The sequence below is a fragment of the Mytilus edulis genome, chromosome 12 (assembly GCF_963676685.1).
Source record: "Mytilus edulis chromosome 12, xbMytEdul2.2, whole genome shotgun sequence".
Classification (NCBI taxonomy): domain Eukaryota; kingdom Metazoa; phylum Mollusca; class Bivalvia; order Mytilida; family Mytilidae; genus Mytilus; species Mytilus edulis.
The window spans coordinates 46,800,056-46,817,502 of record NC_092355.1 but is presented as its reverse complement, the minus strand read 5'-3'; the positions used below and the strand labels follow the sequence as shown (position 1 = coordinate 46,817,502).

The 17,447-nt window shown below is 33.1% G+C and overlaps 2 protein-coding genes across 2 annotated transcripts in view; both read right to left on the bottom strand.

Moving 5' to 3' along the window:
• Positions 1–4,392, bottom strand: part of LOC139498623 (uncharacterized) — a 46,943-nt gene extending 42,551 nt beyond the window's left edge. Inside the window, exons 1-2 of the mRNA XM_071287099.1 lie at positions 4,253–4,392; positions 761–892 (exon numbers count right to left, since the gene is read on the bottom strand). Coding sequence (XP_071143200.1) covers positions 761–866 — 106 coding nt within the window. The 5' untranslated portion in view covers positions 867–892; positions 4,253–4,392. The remainder of the gene's footprint in view (positions 1–760; positions 893–4,252) is intronic.
• Positions 4,393–6,629: 2,237 nt separating this feature from the next.
• LOC139498622 (uncharacterized) lies at positions 6,630–13,473 on the bottom strand. The gene is made up of 4 exons (XM_071287098.1): positions 13,210–13,473; positions 12,731–12,864; positions 12,261–12,321; positions 6,630–7,080 (listed from the first exon to the last, which is right to left on the bottom strand). The coding sequence occupies exons 1-4, from the start codon at positions 13,399–13,401 to the stop codon at positions 6,955–6,957; spliced, it is 513 nt and encodes a 170-aa protein (XP_071143199.1). The 5' UTR covers positions 13,402–13,473; the 3' UTR covers positions 6,630–6,954.
• Between the last annotated feature and the right edge of the window lie 3,974 nt (positions 13,474–17,447).

Below are 17,447 nucleotides of genomic sequence, written 5' to 3'. Positions count from 1 at the left end.
AAACAAACCCTAGACTTGTGATTTGTAGCAAGGACGTATATTAAATGTTAATTAAACGACCTCCACTTCTTTATGGAAGTACAATATCAAATATCAGTTTCATATATGAAAACTCCACTTCAGTTCTTATATGACAGAAATAGATTTATTGATCGGAATTCAGAGAACTCTTGCATGTTATCAAAACTGGGGAATTCCCTCGGACGTGTTTCTAAATTTATAAAAACACTAAATATAAATACTGATTAATTCTGATTTTCTGTGTTGTTAAAAACACGCATACAAGTCAAAGGAAATATCGACACATGAAGATTTGAGAAGAACATTATCATGATTATAGGACAGTTGTTTAAATTCAATCCTTTTGTTTTTTATACCATTTAAAGCAAAACAATCTCAAGAATCTGAGATGTTCCTTGATGTTTAGAATACAATGGTTGACGTGAGGGCATGGCCCTGAGTCAATGGTGTAAGTCTACAGAAAAACCGATAAGTCCATACAAACTGACAAAACCCAATCTTAGACTATATCAACCAACGCAGATTTAATCGCAGTTGTTCTTTGCAGTTGTGATATAGAAAAAATATCTATACATGTATGTTAAATGTTCTCAAAAGTTTCTATTTTTTAACTTTTAAATATTTTGATTTGTGCATGTGTAACACACAAACAAAATACCTCATAAAACTTATTGAGGTTTTGTCGTTGACCATTCCTGCTTTCATCTATATTACTAGATAAGTTTAATAGCGTATTTACTATTTGAGAAGTAACAGGTCTTCTGTTTCCATGGTGACTGTTTTAGGCATTTATAACCATAGAACCTGGATAACAACCTTGAGAAGAGTGGTCCTGTCATTGTCATTCCAAACTCTTTTAATATGGGTCTACCTACAATGACAATATAAACATCAATATCATTAACACCTGTGTCATCATGTGAATCTATGTGCATCTTCAAAAACAGCCTCTTCTTATCATTGTAGGCAAGAATATAATTCATAACTAAATCTCTTTTAAAGTGATGTGTAGCATGTGCAGTGTACTTATACATCCAGTCATTGTGTTATTGTGCTACGGTATTTTTTTGTTTTCTTGTCTTTCTTTTTTGTTTTATTGTGCTTTGTCTATATATACATGATATATTGTTGGGTTGATGTTTAGACGAGTTGTATATACATGATATATATATATATATATATACGAGTCTAAATTGAAAACTACGTTCAAACCTATGATTGCGTTGGATAAAAACCGCAATTTTTATACGTGTGCATGTAAAACAAATTTTGTTGTAGAAGGGTCTAAATACAGCACAAACAACATTTTCCAAAAGACCAAAAAAGTGAAAAAAGTATATTTAAACAAAACACATTTGACCATGTTGACTAATAGGTCAAATATATATATATATGCCTTATTGTGTTTCTTTTTTTTGTCATGTTTGTTGACATATTTGTTTGTTTTTATATTGATTAAGTTTATAACACAATGTTGACTGCTGTACCGCTATTTTTGACATTAATGCCTATTATTTCTGTTTGTTTTGTTCACACATTGTTGTCAATATGACAGGAATTTTATTTGACTGTCATACAAATGATAGGTTAAGCTAGCTATAAAACCAGGGTTGCGTTCAATATCGTAGCGGCTACATAGTGCTACGTAGATTTATGACTATTGAACGCGTATTTAGCCTAGCTGCTACAAAGATATTGATAGCAGCTACATAGCTGCTACATTTGTACGTAGCCACTACGATATTGAACACGACCCTGGTTTAATCCTCCAATTTCTACATAAGAAAATGCATGTACCAAGTCAGAAATATATATGACAGTTGTTATCCCTCCGCCTACCAAATTAATGAAAAAAATACATTTTTTGATTGTGTAACATAATAACCACATAAATATAGAATTTACCACTGTATCGAATATTTTACTATATCTTCCATTTATTTATCCACTTCAGACAGTAAAATATTAAAATTTAAAATGTGAGGCTTGATGAGGATTTTAGATATTTATAATTTAACTGTCATGTTGACTCTATAGTGGATAAATATTGTTCTTCACAAGATTTGGTGGTCATGGTGGTGTAATCTGTTTCTCTAATGTTCGAACCACAAGAGAAAAATAAAGGAATCCTTTTTTTTTTTAATAATCTGCAAAAACAATGAAAAAGATGTGTTCTTTCAATTCAACAATTTTTTTATACAAGGCATGAACACCTTAGTTTATTTGTGACATCACAATAGGAAATTAAGAGGAAAGCAAGAAAATTTTACGTCATAATGGAATTTAGACCAATGGCATGAATTGAGAACTGAGATAAGAGGTACCACATGTTGATTAAATAAAAATATCAAGAGGTCAGAAAAAGGATAAATTTGTAGAGAAATATTGATTCTAACTTCATTTGTACATTAGTACCAGTTGATTATCAGATTTATCCAATCAAGATAGTTTAATTATCAAATTTTAAAGACCCAGCCTCAGTGAGGGCTTATAAGGTAAAAAAAAAAAAAATAGGGTAGGTAGGTAGGCAACATCATTTTATTTTACAAACATTTATTAGCTAGTTACTACTAGGGAATAAGACCCTGTTCACACTAGGACATTTTTATCGATTTAAACTAGACCGGTTCACTTTAGATCGGTTTAAGGGCTAATGTGAACGCATTGAATCGATCTTCAATCGGTCTAAACTAAAACACCAACAGAGGTAGTTTAGTTTGAATCGATCTAAGGTAAACCGATCTTACTTTAGATGTGAACGCAGAGATCGGTTTAAACTAGTACGATTGAATCGAAAATAACGTATGCGCATGTATAAGGGCAAAACTATCTCAGAGGTTCGTTGTTAAACCCATATTTCTCTGTTAAAAGACTTTTAAAACAGACTGTAAACATGTTGTCTTCGCCATAGCATAGATTTGCGAAATCTGTGTCTTCTTTTCTTATGTTGATTTTTTTTTCTTTGCAGGAACCGCAGTATTTCCGGCGTCGTGTTGTAACTTCGTTGCTACAGTTATTTTTTTTCAAAATTAAAGAAAACTGCAATAACACCAGTATCAAAATTTTAAATTGTGATTCAAGAGAAACAATAACTTTATCCAATTTTGTTTTCCAAGTGTGTGTATCAGTGTATCAGCACATGAATTTGATAAATGATCAGTTCTATTTATACACAGTGTTTACAGTTTTATGGGCAAAAAGGTTAGATCGATTGCGTTTTTAATTGTAGTGTGAACGCAGTGGTCCATGTTAGACCGATAGAGATAGTTATGATTAAAGATAATGTGAACGCTAACCGGTTTTATTTAGATAGATTCAAATTAGATCGATAAAAAAAATGCTTGTGTGAACAGGGTCTAAGTCTGACCTTTAACAGTACTTGTTCCAAAATTACATAAAAGTGTAAGAGTAGGTAGGGTGAGCGGAAAAACATTTTTTTTTTTTTTTTGGGGGGGGGGGGGGGGGGGGGCTATATAATTGATCATTAAGGGAGGGGGGCAGGACCTTTTTCGGGACGTTGGGATTGGTAGTTTTTTTTAAATTCGGGACCTGACTGCATTTCATATTTTTAAACCTGGGATTTCCTAGTCCAAATAATTAAGACGTCTGGCAAGTCTATTTTAATTTTTTTCTGGGACGCCTTCCTACGACGACATAGGAAGGAATCCCAGAAAAATAAAGTTATAGCCCTGCCAGACGTCATATTTATTTGGACTAGGGAGAACCTAGGCAGATTTCCAGGAAACTGTTCTGTTTACATTTGTAAATGATATTTTCCCATGTTTATCAAAGCTTTTCTTCTAAAGATGACTCCTTTATGCAAATATGTCGATATTCAACATGTAGTCCAAATAATTATGACATCTTGAAATGCTATTACAATTTTTTTCTTCAAAGCAAAAATTTAAAATAGCCTTCCAAGACGTCATATTTATTTGGATTATCAACATGGCTGCAATAGACTGAAGATGCCTGTTCAAGGGTTTTCAAAGTTTTTCGGCCACATGCAGGGCTGCCAAGTCTCACGCATTAACGTATGTTCATGCTTTTTTGGTGGCATATTCCTATGATCTATTGTTTTTTCTCTTTGATCTTTTCAATTTTGGCCAAATCTCACGCATTTGCTTCATGCATATGCTTCATGAAAAGTTGGCACAACTGCACATTCATGTCATCGATCATCTGTGATCTGATGAATAACCAAGAAAGGCACTGTTAGTGAAATAATTACCTGATCCTACACAGTTGTCATGTTTGGCATACTGATGAAAGTTCAAATATAAGGGTAAAATTGAAGCCTTATTTTGATTATTTTGTTCTCTCGGGGATGATAAAGAATGGGAAACGAAACATGTCTATTGGTGTCCGATAGTCAACCAGGGCATCCAGGCAGATAAATGAGGGGGGGCTAGAGGGGGTCTCATCCCGATTTCCCGGTTTTAATATCAGAAAATCCCGAAATCCCGGACATATTTTGTTAAAAATCCCGATCCCGATAAACAAGAAATCACCATTTATTTATTAAAGAGGTCCTCCACTATTTTAGGTAACGAATAGACACATCTGACACATCTTTTAAAGGAGGCCGGCCGTCCTGGTAAACTTTGAAAATTAAACCCTCTGAGTAATGTTGTTCTTAATTATTTGCTTTCCTGAATTTCTGCATTTAATCTATTAAATGCAATGGAACAGTAAAAAATAATGCTTTGCATCAAGTTTCCCTTGGAATATGTACAAAATGGCATATCTCTATTATTCATTATATCTGTAGTTTTGATACAATTGAAGTTTGAATAGTTCATACAAAAATGGCTACAGAATGGTACATAAACCTTAATGCAACAAATTAAACATTCTTTTTAATATTGCTTCTAATAAAAAAATATAATTTAAAGCGTATACCAATTCCTTTCTGTTACGTTCTGTCATGTTACTTGATAAAAAGTAACAGCATAACCATAAGGCAGCAACCATTTGATTTTCGGGGGGGGGGGGGGGGGGGGGTGAGGGGGCTATATTTTTTTATGTTGTTTCCAGTTTTTGGAGAAAAAAAAATAATTTGTTTTTGATTCTGAAAAAAGTTTGTCCAGGAAAAAATTCCATAGCCCCCCCCCCCAGAAAATCAAATGGTTGCTGCCTAATCAGTAACAGGAAGGATGCAGTGGCAGATCCAGAGAGGGGGTTCCGGGGGTTGGAACACCTTTTTTTTGGCCGATCAGTGCATTTGAATTGGAGCATATAGTTGGAACCCCCCCCCCCTTTATTCTGGGTTGGGAACCCCCTCCCCCCTTTTTAAAATGGCTGGATCTGCGCCTGGGATGTTACAGACAATTCCACTGATGAATCAAAAAGAATAATTGCCATTGTTTCCACATTAAACATTGTTTGAATTACAGACAACAGTTCCTAGATCCTCAATGTGTGTTCTTCGATTTGTGCTATTAAAATACCGGGTCTAAAGACATTTTGTTTGGTTTTTCTTATTGCCAAAAATTAGACTTTTTCAGATATTGTCTCATATACATCATGTACATGAGGATCTGTGTGGGGTATATCAAGAATGGAGAATCATGAACAAATCTCAGGAACAAATAGTGGATCATAGCTGATCATAGCTGGGACTAGAAAGTCCCTGAGGAGACTGAATAGTATAATGATATACACTAACAGAATAGACCAAAAAATAAAGTACAGAAAATAATAGGGTTCTAAAATATAAAATGAACAATCTGTGTTGTCACTGAATACACACATTAAACATCACGCCCGGTCTTTGCCAAAAAATCATTTGATGCAATATACATTGAACATGAATTTTAATATTTTATCTGACATTGGTAATCAATATTAATAGTCGAGAATGTATGCAAGGCTTATATACATTCTTGACTGCATTAGTGATTAATAATTCATGAATTAAGAATATTTGTTTTCTGCTCACTCAAAATGTGACGAACAAAGCTACTCATACCCCGCAGAATTGAATCATAGATGATCATAAATGATCTTCCTCTTCTAGTCTACAGTAGCGATTTAACATTAATATAGATCACAAGTTTGCGTAAGGATTCTCATACAACAAAACGATTGGTCAAAATCATGGTGAAGTCTAGAATTTAGACTATTTTGGAATATGATAATTGATCATAATTCAATGGCTTATTAACAATCTGAGGAACAGGGATCCTACAAAGGGGTATAGTTATCACCAAAGGTAAAACAATGATCTAGAAAGGCTGAAGGTCAAAATCGCAGTGACGCATGTTTTTTAAATGACTGTTATCCCCAAATTTGACTTCGCGGTTCGTGGTTGGTTATTTCTGCCTTATATGTAGTTGATTTTTTAATTGCACATTTTAAAACAAATTAGGAAAACTTTTACTGTGTTCACACTTTAACACCTGCTTCGGGTCGAGCCCGGGATAACTAATCCGAATTAATTACCTCAGTCCACTCTTTAGGAAAAATTAACCCAGTTTGGGATTTTCCCTCTCAACAAAAATAGAAATGTAAGCGCAAAAATTGTAACCAGCATCTCTCCGGTCACTGTAATATATATTTAAATTCTTTTTTAATCACAGTTGCATAGTGCAAACGGGGTACGAGTGTCGAATTAATAAGATATTTTATTAATAACTCCACATGTTTCATATGATAAATTGAACAATTGTTTCGAACTGATCATGACTATTCGAAACATTTTAAATACAGAAGGAAAACACAATGCTATCTGTTACCATAAATGCACACTTTACGATTCTTAACGTATATTTATACAGACAGTATATGTATTCTGTTCCATCATCATCTCAGCTTATGTGTCATTTATAAAATGGTACATAAGAATGTAATATCAAAGCATACAATACATGTATGAACCTTTAATTGCACATCGCTATTTTCTATTTTGTCTAACTCATTTATTTGTCAATATTACAAAGATGAAGAGGAATGCGTGTCTGTGTCGAGGTCCTCCAAAGCGAACCGGAAGTCCGACATTGATTTTACATCCTTCAACTCCAATTGATCCCGGATTGTTTGGTAGAATGTACTTGGACACTGAAAGAAAACAATACAATAATATTTTCCCCAATAAAACTATGTCTCCTTTAATCAAAATTCTAAAATGCAAAAAGCCTTTAAACATAAATTGCACACAATTCTCACCTGTGATGAAGACAATTTGACAATCTTTAAATCAGTTCAGTACAAACTTAAGCTGAATTTGTGTTGAAAACTACACTGGGGTAAAGCTGATGACCGTAACTGCATTCACGGTCATCCCAAGATGTCGGATGAAAAATTAGGTCAGTTTCTGTATTGTCTGTTAAAGTGTTTCTATATCATTTTCTTTACAAATCATACATTGAAACGATGTAAATTTATAAAAGAATCACTCGAAAATCACTAATTACTTCCGTGAAATGTGCATGAAACGGGAAATTCGATTTGAAAAAATCGTTAAGATGACCGTAAATCATAATCAAAATATTTTCAAGATGACCGTAACATAAAACGAGGATGACCGTGATTGGTAAAAAGATGACCGTAACTTGTAAAGGATGACCGTAATTTGTAAAAACTGACTGTAATTTATATATATTGATATAGGACGACCGTAACTTTTACAGGATGACCATCAATTCTAAGAAATATCTGTATTGTATTAAAAAAAAAAGCTTTTTTGTTGAGTTTGTCGATCTCAATAGGGACTCGGTTAGCGGATATAAATATGTTTCATAAATTTCTTTTTTTAAACTATAATATAATTGGCCATATTTAGGATTTATAACAATGATAGTAAATTGCATATTTCTCGTAAACAATGAAATATAAGTTATCTACGTTCATATCCGTAGATATGGATAATTTAACACCATGAAGTACCCCAGTACACCATGAGGCGTAGCCGAAGGGTGTACAAGGGTACTGAAGGGTGTTAAAATATCCATATCTACGGATATGAACGTAGATAACGAATTTATCCCCGGTCTTAGTCCGAATCGGGCGAGTTTTATGAAAATTCGGGTACAAAGTGTAACGTGAAAACAACGTTTTTTTCATTATCTAAAAAAGTTTAATTGAAATTTGGAAATTTTACATATTTTTTACGGGGTGTAGGGTACTACCTTTGGTAGAACCCTACAGGTAGTCAAATATAAGACGTTTTTAATACGGAGACAGAGAAACTGGATTGAGTCAAATTTGGCGCTCAATGTTGTGAGAGTTACGTCATAGATGGTATGCCGTCAACGTGGGTCATTTGCATAGCTAGGTCAGTAGTCCCATTCCTTGAAAATGTGGCAGTCAAGTGATGCATTTAATAAAATGAGTGTAAATGATTGCATGGCATAATAGGACAAAATCGTTAATGAATTAAATATTTAATTACAAACATCATGGATAATCTACAGAATTCAATATTTCACAAGGAGCAATAATGGAACTAAGGAAAACTTGCGTGAAGTTCCCCGGGGTAATGGTTAGCAACGTCCGGAGATATGGGTTAGCAACACCCAGGGGCTATGAGTTTTGTAACGACGTGCGTTAACCAATCAAAATCCTAGATATATACTGAGCCGGGGATAATTATTGATATCGACGTTAAAATAGTAACACAAATTGACAGCGATACGACGAAAATTTGAAGAAACATAAATGTGTCCCTAGTACAAGGATGCCTCATCTACACTATCATTCTCTATGTTTAGTGGACTATGAAAATGGGATAAAACTGTAATTTGGCATTAGAATTAAAAAGATCATACCATAGGGAAAATGTGTACTAAGTTTCAATTGTATTTAACTTGAAGCTGGACAAACGGACAAACAAACAGACGAACGGACGAACGTACGCAGAGACCAGAAAAACATAATGCCAATAAATGGGGCATTAAAAACATTAATAATACATACGAATATTTGGTAATCGAGCCCATGTGTATGGTTCCAGAGGAAGCAGATTAAAATCTTAATTTGTCTTGATATATGCAGGCGGAAACACTTTTGAAATAGAACAAAAGAATCGAAGCTCTGTGTTTATCGAGAAAGCGATAAATGTTATCATGTTTGATATAGTAACAAAATTTTAAAAAGTTAATAGAAACAAATAAAACGACAATTTTCTTATTTTAAAAACACCACTTGCATAAGTTTTCAATGTATCTATTAAATAGTAATGCAAAACAATAAGATATCAAGTCGACGACATGGTTCTTATCGGGGTCTTTTATAGCTGACTATGCGGTATGGGCTTTGCTCATTGTTGAAGGCCTTACGGTTACCTATAGTTGTTAATGTTTGTGTCATTTTGGTCTTTTCTGGATAGTTGTCTCATTGGCAATAATACCACATCTTCTTTTTTATATATAGTATCTATAAGTTGGTTGTAGAAAATGCATAATCTCCGATATTTTTTTTATCACGGACGGAGAACATATCAATCTTTTAGTTCAGAAATTTTCGTGTCTGCCCTTCCATTATGTGAATCAAGAAAAAATTCCCCAAAACAGGTAACGATTGTATCGAAAAGAGAAAAATCGAGTGCACCTTTTTATGTTAGGGCATGTTTGGGGTGTATATTTTGTCTTTAAAACGTACAAAGCAAGAGTATTTTATATAGCATCTCGCTTCAGATTCTATCATTATTATATATCAAAGCTACAGGTTGACTTTATAACGTAAAAAAAATGACAGTACGAAAAGATGAAATATATGGGTCAAGTGAGATACCTATCTAATGAATCACAAAAACAGAGTAGGTGTGTTCGAATAGCTATTTTTTCTAAAAGTACTTGACGACAGTCTTTTAATTCAGATGATGAAAATATCTTCGAAAAAATATGATTTTCTTGTGTGTGATAACTAGGGTTTATAATCTTCAACCACTGAAAATGTTTAGTCTGCCCTTCCACGAAATATTTAATTAGAATTTTTTTAAATGCTTAAGAATTTTCAAAAATTCCATCTGACATCCGAACAGACAATATTTGTAAGTTGAATCAATGCAGACAAGATCATTAACTGATGCTCATTAGCTAGTAGATACATTTGTCTTTTAAAATATAACTGACATATAACGATCGATCGTAATGGTACTATGTGGATAAATTTATCAGTTTTCAAGAGCAAAATTGGCTGTGCGTCATCCCTACAATGGCTTCCATTTCTACGATTGTGAGCATGAACTGGCGTAATGGGGAGATAATTTTGAAGAAGTAGAATCCTGACTGTATGAATAACATTTCTGTATATATACAAATTGACAACGTTCCACCTTGTGATACGCTTTTCGTACAATACTATTTTAAGGATCTACTTTGCTGGAGCTCACCTTCACTAGTTTATTCGAATGATATTTTCAAAATATTTCTGTTATTTCATTTGCACGACAAAATGAAAGACGATATAATATCAATGGGTGTACATGCAATTTTTTGGCATTTTTAAAAATGTGTATTTATTATATGTCAATAAAAGGAATCCCAGAAAAAAAAGAAAAAAAATCTTTTGTCGAGCAGTTGAAGGCTGTGCACCGCATTTTTTTCATTATGCTTGTAAGGTGTCATTTTATCGCGCTTTTGTGGCATGTTTTCCCTTCCTGTTCATTTGCATGTCTTTTGGCAAATTCATTTTAAAAAGTAAACCCTCTACTGTAAAAAAAAGATACATATGGTAATCTTTGCATTTGAAGCCCGTCTTATTTTCTTCTACCTATAGGATAAAACTCTCATATTAATATGTGTATACCAACACGATTAATCATTTGATACAAAAAGATAGTTATATAAATACGGATATTTCTTAGAATTGAGGGTCATCCTTTAAAGTTACGGTCATCATTTACAAATTACGGTCATCTTAAAAGCAGTTACGGTCAGCCTTGTTATGAATCGCTGATTCTGTTACGGTCATCTCGATTGTGATTTACGGTCATCTTGGCGATTTTTTCAAATCGAATTTCCCGTTTCATGCACATTTCTCAGAAGTAATTAGTGATTTCCGAGTGATTCTTTTATAAATTTACATCGTTTCAATGTATGATTTATAAAGAAAATGATATAGAAACACTTTAACAGACAATACAGAAACTGACCTAATTTTTCATCCGACATCTTGGGATGACCGTGAATGCAGTTACGGTCATCAGCTTTACCCCAGTGAAACTAATAGAATGTGTAGAAAAATCCAAATCTCTTTTCTTTTTGGGGAAAATCCAAAAAATTTTACCTTAAAAAATAAGCGCTTAGCCAAAATTTTGCTGTAAAAATCCCTCAAATCCTTCTGAACATAAGATCATATAACAGATTGCTGTAATGTTAATATTAATTTTACTTATATGGTGTGGGGTTATTATGCCTATTGTTATACAAACGTATTGTTCTTTTCTGTTGACAATTTACCTACCGCGCATCAGGGTAATAACAAAGGTTCATAATTTCCGTTTGAGCACAGAGCTCGCAGTTCAGCGCCAATTCTTGTAACACAACAGAAGTTGAAAACATTGTGCAAAAGAGCCTGGATGCTAGTTTATTTTAATTCCTAGTGATGGAATTGAATGACATGTACAGTGGTTCAGAACAAAAAAATCCCTACATAAACTTGAGAAAACTTCAACACGGGCAAACTATATGTTTACATCGGTTTTCGAGACTCTCTTTAATCTAAGCACACAGATGCGGGATACTATTTATCGTTAACTGCAAGAAAAACGAAAGTTTGCGATGACAATCCTACTCATATTTAGGAATAATGAAGCCCATGTTGCAAAACTAAAACTTGATAAGTAATTCTGTTAAGTTTCGTTTCTTTCCTAATATACTGATTTATACTGTAGGACGGATAATAGACGGACAGTGCCAACATTTCTTTGTGTGGGAAATTATTCATCATTTATTTGTTTTGAGGACGTTTCCCGTAGTACATCCACAGATAGGTTTTGCTTTATTTCGGAGGACAAACTTTGTACTAGACAAGAAATACAAAAGGGTGATCAGAAGATTCATTTTTTTAAATCCTCCGGTAACTTTTCTTCACTCTTAAGCTTGGTCACTTTTCTAATTAGATATAAACGTGACCTGTATCATTCAACAGTACACAGTAACTAGAATCACGATTTAATCACAAACAGACCAATTTATCAGTCTTTTTTTTCAAGCTCTTACCAATTTGACATTTTAGGTCTGGACTAATTGTTGATGTTTACCGTTTACTAGCAAAGACTAAGGTATACAACTAACCTCCTGTACTAGGAGACGGAGAAATGCCACGTCTTTTCCTCGCAAACGACCCAGTAATTTTCTGAAATGAAATTTTCGTACATTTATATGTTTCATTTTTTTCCGCCAAAATATTTATAGAAAGAAACTGGTTGTCATCTTTTTTCACTAAACAACCTCGATGGTCTCAGTTTTAACAGGCTAGTGGTACATTTAAATGAACTACTAAGACCGTACTCAGCCACCAAAAGTCTTCAATAATTGACATTTCTTATTAAGGCTACTAGTATATACAATATGTATAGCATGTGAAGCTCAAGCAATATAGGAAATATTACTTTTCGGAAACATTTTTTAATTTTAAGTTTGTATAATTATAGCATACTGATTCTATATATTTATTTTTTTTAGCTAGAAAACATTTTTCATATACATGTATAGTGTAAAGCTCAGAATCAAAGAAGGCATTTAGCAAATGAGGATGCACATACTTCGGTAGACTATTATTATCCAGCCATTGTTCTACTTGTGACGGTGTCCATTTCCGAACTGTGTTAATTACAGAAGTCTTTCCTTCCGTCGGTTTTGCACCCGACATCACTGGTTTCTCTGCTTGTAAAACTGGCTGTAACAATAGAAGTAATATGTCATGGGCAGTTCTGTTTAAAATTAAAAACAAATGCTTTATTACATACATTTTAAATGCGCTGTTACATCACAGTCAAAGGTTAGGGTAAAGTTGAGCACTTATACCCATGTTAAACATGGCTGTACATTCTATGTGTTCCTATTCAAGAACCTGTCATCAGTGGACATCTTGTGTTGCTGACTATCTGTTTTTCCATGTCTCAATGATACCAACTGATATACACTAATTTTTTTCTTGCTCAGAATATGGATGAAATGTTTGCGGACAAAAGAGAATATAAGCTTTGAGGTATAGAGTAATACTAGTATGTTATTACTTTACCTCCTGGTGAGATTTAACAACATGTTCTGGTACCTCTACCAACACTTTTGTACTTCTGTTCAATGACTCCAGTATTTCTCGAATAAGTTCGTTTGTTTTTTTCTCGACTGGATATTTTCCACTGAAGTCATAAAACAGTTTGGCCCCAATAATAAACCCTAGCCAACCATCGGCCTTGTAATTCATCTCCATCTTTAAAGGTATTATCTTTTTCTTCAATTGAAATGCATATTCTGCCTCTGTAATTATATCAATTAAATCTAATTTAAAATTAGAATACTACACATCTGATGTACTACAACTTCACCAAATTGTTGCATTACATTGCATAACATTGTATTAAAGGTGTTCCTGTTGTGTTTGTTGTGCATCTAAGGAAGCCCAGTACTATGCATACTTTTTGTGACTTGTCGCCGTCAATTGGAAATTGGACAATGATTGCAGATACAAGTGAACTGATGCGTAACGTAACTCTGCACGTAGAAGATGATGCTTGTCGATGTTGTATTTGTGAATTTTGACTCATCAAAAATGCCAGAGCTTAAAAATACACTTTCGTCTTGTAACAATGGGGAAACATTCTTTCATTAAGATACTTACAACCTTATCTGAAGTCTAAAGAATGAAATAGTATTAAATTATCATTAATTTTATCAAATAATTTCGTGTTAGTATCGAAAATGAACACAATTCTGATTTTATTTGGTGTTACAAGACCCGGAACTTCTTAATTATTGGCAATATTAATTACGTGGAAAACAAAGAGGCCTGGAGTGGTGTAATTTTTAATCTACACCTTTGTACTATATTAGTTATATATAAAGTTGAATTTTTTGATTCGTCGTTTTTACGTGATGACGGCTGACAAATTGGACCTCGTAATTTTAGTATTATAGATTTGGCCCTGTCCCCTGAGTAATTGTCTATTGACTTTGAAAATTTATTGGCATTTGCAAGTCATATTTCTATGGAGGTTATAAAGCCCATCCCCTCGTCATGGTTCATTGACATTGAAACTTTTACATAGTTTACAAGTTTATGTTTGTGTAAAGGGAATGACTTATGATAAGTCCATGGTATTTTGTATGCAGTTGTATATTGGCACATCTCATTTCCATGGATATTGTTCAGCCATGTACTTTCAGTCGTGGTTCATCAACTTTGAAAATTTCCATAACTTACATGTTAAAGTATTGCTATTTTGGTTTCAACATTTGCATTGTCAAAATTACAAAAAGACGTTACATAATCATTTCTGTGAAAACAGTTTATTTTTTTAATATTATAAAGAAGTTATATATGTATATAATTACTTTCGTATACAAAGAGAAAAATTCAAGAGAGATACATTACTCCCACCCGACCCCCCAATTTTCAAAAGCTTACAACTTGAAAATGAATACATGATTCTATCAATATTTTTGTCTCTTTAAGATATAATATAAAATTACTTATCAAATTGATAAAATGGCACAAGGACCCAGCTTGATATTACTGCAAATGTAAAACCCTGGATAGTTTGACTAAGTATGGCCCCTTTAAATACGTTTGACCAGAGACATGATATACACTGGTTTGACATATCTACATTTGGATTACGATTAACATTTTGATAATAGGCATCTTTTTAAAGACATCAAGAAATTCAGTGGGCCATTCTTATACACTGTTTATAGAAAAAGTTTAACATTGACCAAAGAATTATGAATCATGAAAATGTGCCACATATAGTTGACCTACTGCGTTATTACATCCGAGAAACGTACATAATAACGTAATTTTAACATTGATCACTCATAAAAAGAGAGAAGTTCACATGACAAAAAAACTATAATTTTGTTCAAACAGTCGCTGTACCATTTATAATAGGTCAAGACTACAGAACATATGACAGACGGAAACTTCGAAACATAAGGCTATTACAAACAAAGTATGAACCATCCAGGTATTCTATCTTAATACCGAAAATATAAAGCTCTATAGAAATAGTTTTCGACATCGCTGGACAGTAATACCTTTGTCTCACTCTATGAAACTTTACATTCACTGTTTATAGATGATTCCCACACCGACAAAGTGCATTCGGCTCTTACTAATGTTTTTACTAATAAAACATAAAACCTGTATAAAAAAAGTCTGAAAGCACGAATGCCCCCGCTTAAAATTTTCAATTTTCCATGTTATAAAGGGGCATAATGGTCCAAAAAATTACTGCCCAAATTCTAACTAGGCCTAACTTTGTGTGATTATTAACATTGTGTGTGAATTTCATTAATTTGGATAAGGCAAATTAACGACAGAGTGCGGAAACCAAACTAAATGCATTAATATAACTTGTGACCCGTTATCACTGAATTGTTGGGACAAAAACCACTGAATTCAACACGCCATTAGTGGTAAAAATCCTTGTGTTAAAATGTAATACAAACGATTCATACAAAATACAAAGTTATGGCATTAAAACAAGTGACTATAGATGAAGACAACAGCGCAATACCTATGAAAATGATTTCAAAAGTTGCTTAATTGAACAGCATACATCATTAAGAAATTCTTAATAAACATTCTTTTTATGATATTGGAACCCTTAGTTTAGTTTGAAAAAAAACAACAGAAAAGCATAATATGAATTGTAATTCTCACGTTGAAAAACTATGTTCATATATACTGAGAAAAGTATTCACATGCAGAACTACTTTTGTACATTCATATGAAGAATAAGTATGTGCATATATAGAAAAAAAGTATATGCATATGAGGTTAACTATGTGCAAATAGATATATAAAAAAAATGTGCATATATGTGCATATATAGAAAAGTATGTTCATATAAGGTAAACAATGTGCATGTAGGAAAAGTATGTGCATATATATATAAAAAGTAAGTGCATATAAAGTAAACTATGTTCATATATATGAAAAGTATGTGTATACATAGAAAAAACATGTGCAGATATTGAAAAGTATGTGGATTCATGTATATAAACATATGTTTGTATTCGGCAGCTACGGCGTTCCATAAAGTAGTCTCTTTAGCAAATAAACTCATCATAGATACCAGGACTAACAGCGCATGTCTATAAGATCACGAGTAACTTGTGCGCGCAAGATGGTAACTTGTGCGCGCAAGTTGGTAACTTGTGCGCACAAGTTGATTTTTTTTGCATGGCACTCCAGGGCTTCCGTATCAGTGTATGTAAAGTGCGGATCCTAAAATATCATTTTCACTGTATATGCCAAAAATTTCTGATGTAGAATGATAAATAAACAGACGAATTTTTTTTTTGATTTTTGAAGAAAATGAAGAAAATTAATTAAAATATATATTAGTTAGAAATAAATAATGCTAGTAAGACAATGTAAGAGATGCGAACGGGGTTTTATCGCGCCTAAAGCCATCCAGCTGTGAAATATATACCGAAATAGGTGAATATTTAGGACATTTTCCGAACAGTTCGTGCAGGTGATTTAAAACTACCAGGTAGGATGTTGTTGCAGCATTTCAACACAATTATTAAAGTTGTATAACGTAAATCAGGTTTTGTTATTCAGTTTCTTCATATTGAACTAAATTCCGTTATGATGCTTTCTTTATGCGAGTCATGTTTACTGTCGAATAAAGATACAATACCGTTTCATTTTCTCTGTAGAGCGATTCATTAGTATTGTATATGCGGTGCATTTTCACTATATGGATTTCAAATTTTTTTTACCTATTAAAGCCTTAATTTAGCCGACTTTCTCAAACAATTATAGATAAAGTAAGAGAATGATTTGATAAAGTTTAACTTGTGAAGGAAAGTTTGATTTAACACTCTTATAAATTCAATCGAAATAACATTTAATTCAAATGTATTCCATTTAATTTCTTATAAATTGTAGGGATCTTTATCCTTGGTTTTATGTATCTATTTCCATGACACTTCATTACTAATTACGGTCGTACATCTTGATATAGATTAAATCGTTGGTTTTCCCGTTTGAAAGCCGGTTTTACACTGGGGCCCTTTATAACTTGCTGTCCAGTGTGAACGAAGGCCATATGTTGACCTACAATGGTTCTACTTTTATAAATTGTGACTCGGATGGAGAGTTGTCTCATTGTCAAATATGATATCTTTTTATATCTCAGTATCTATGGCTCAAACCGAAACGGAACGGGATAAAAAAAAACACACTACTTTTCTAATATATTTATAATGGGCTTAATATAAGTGTTGTCAAATCGTACAATCTTG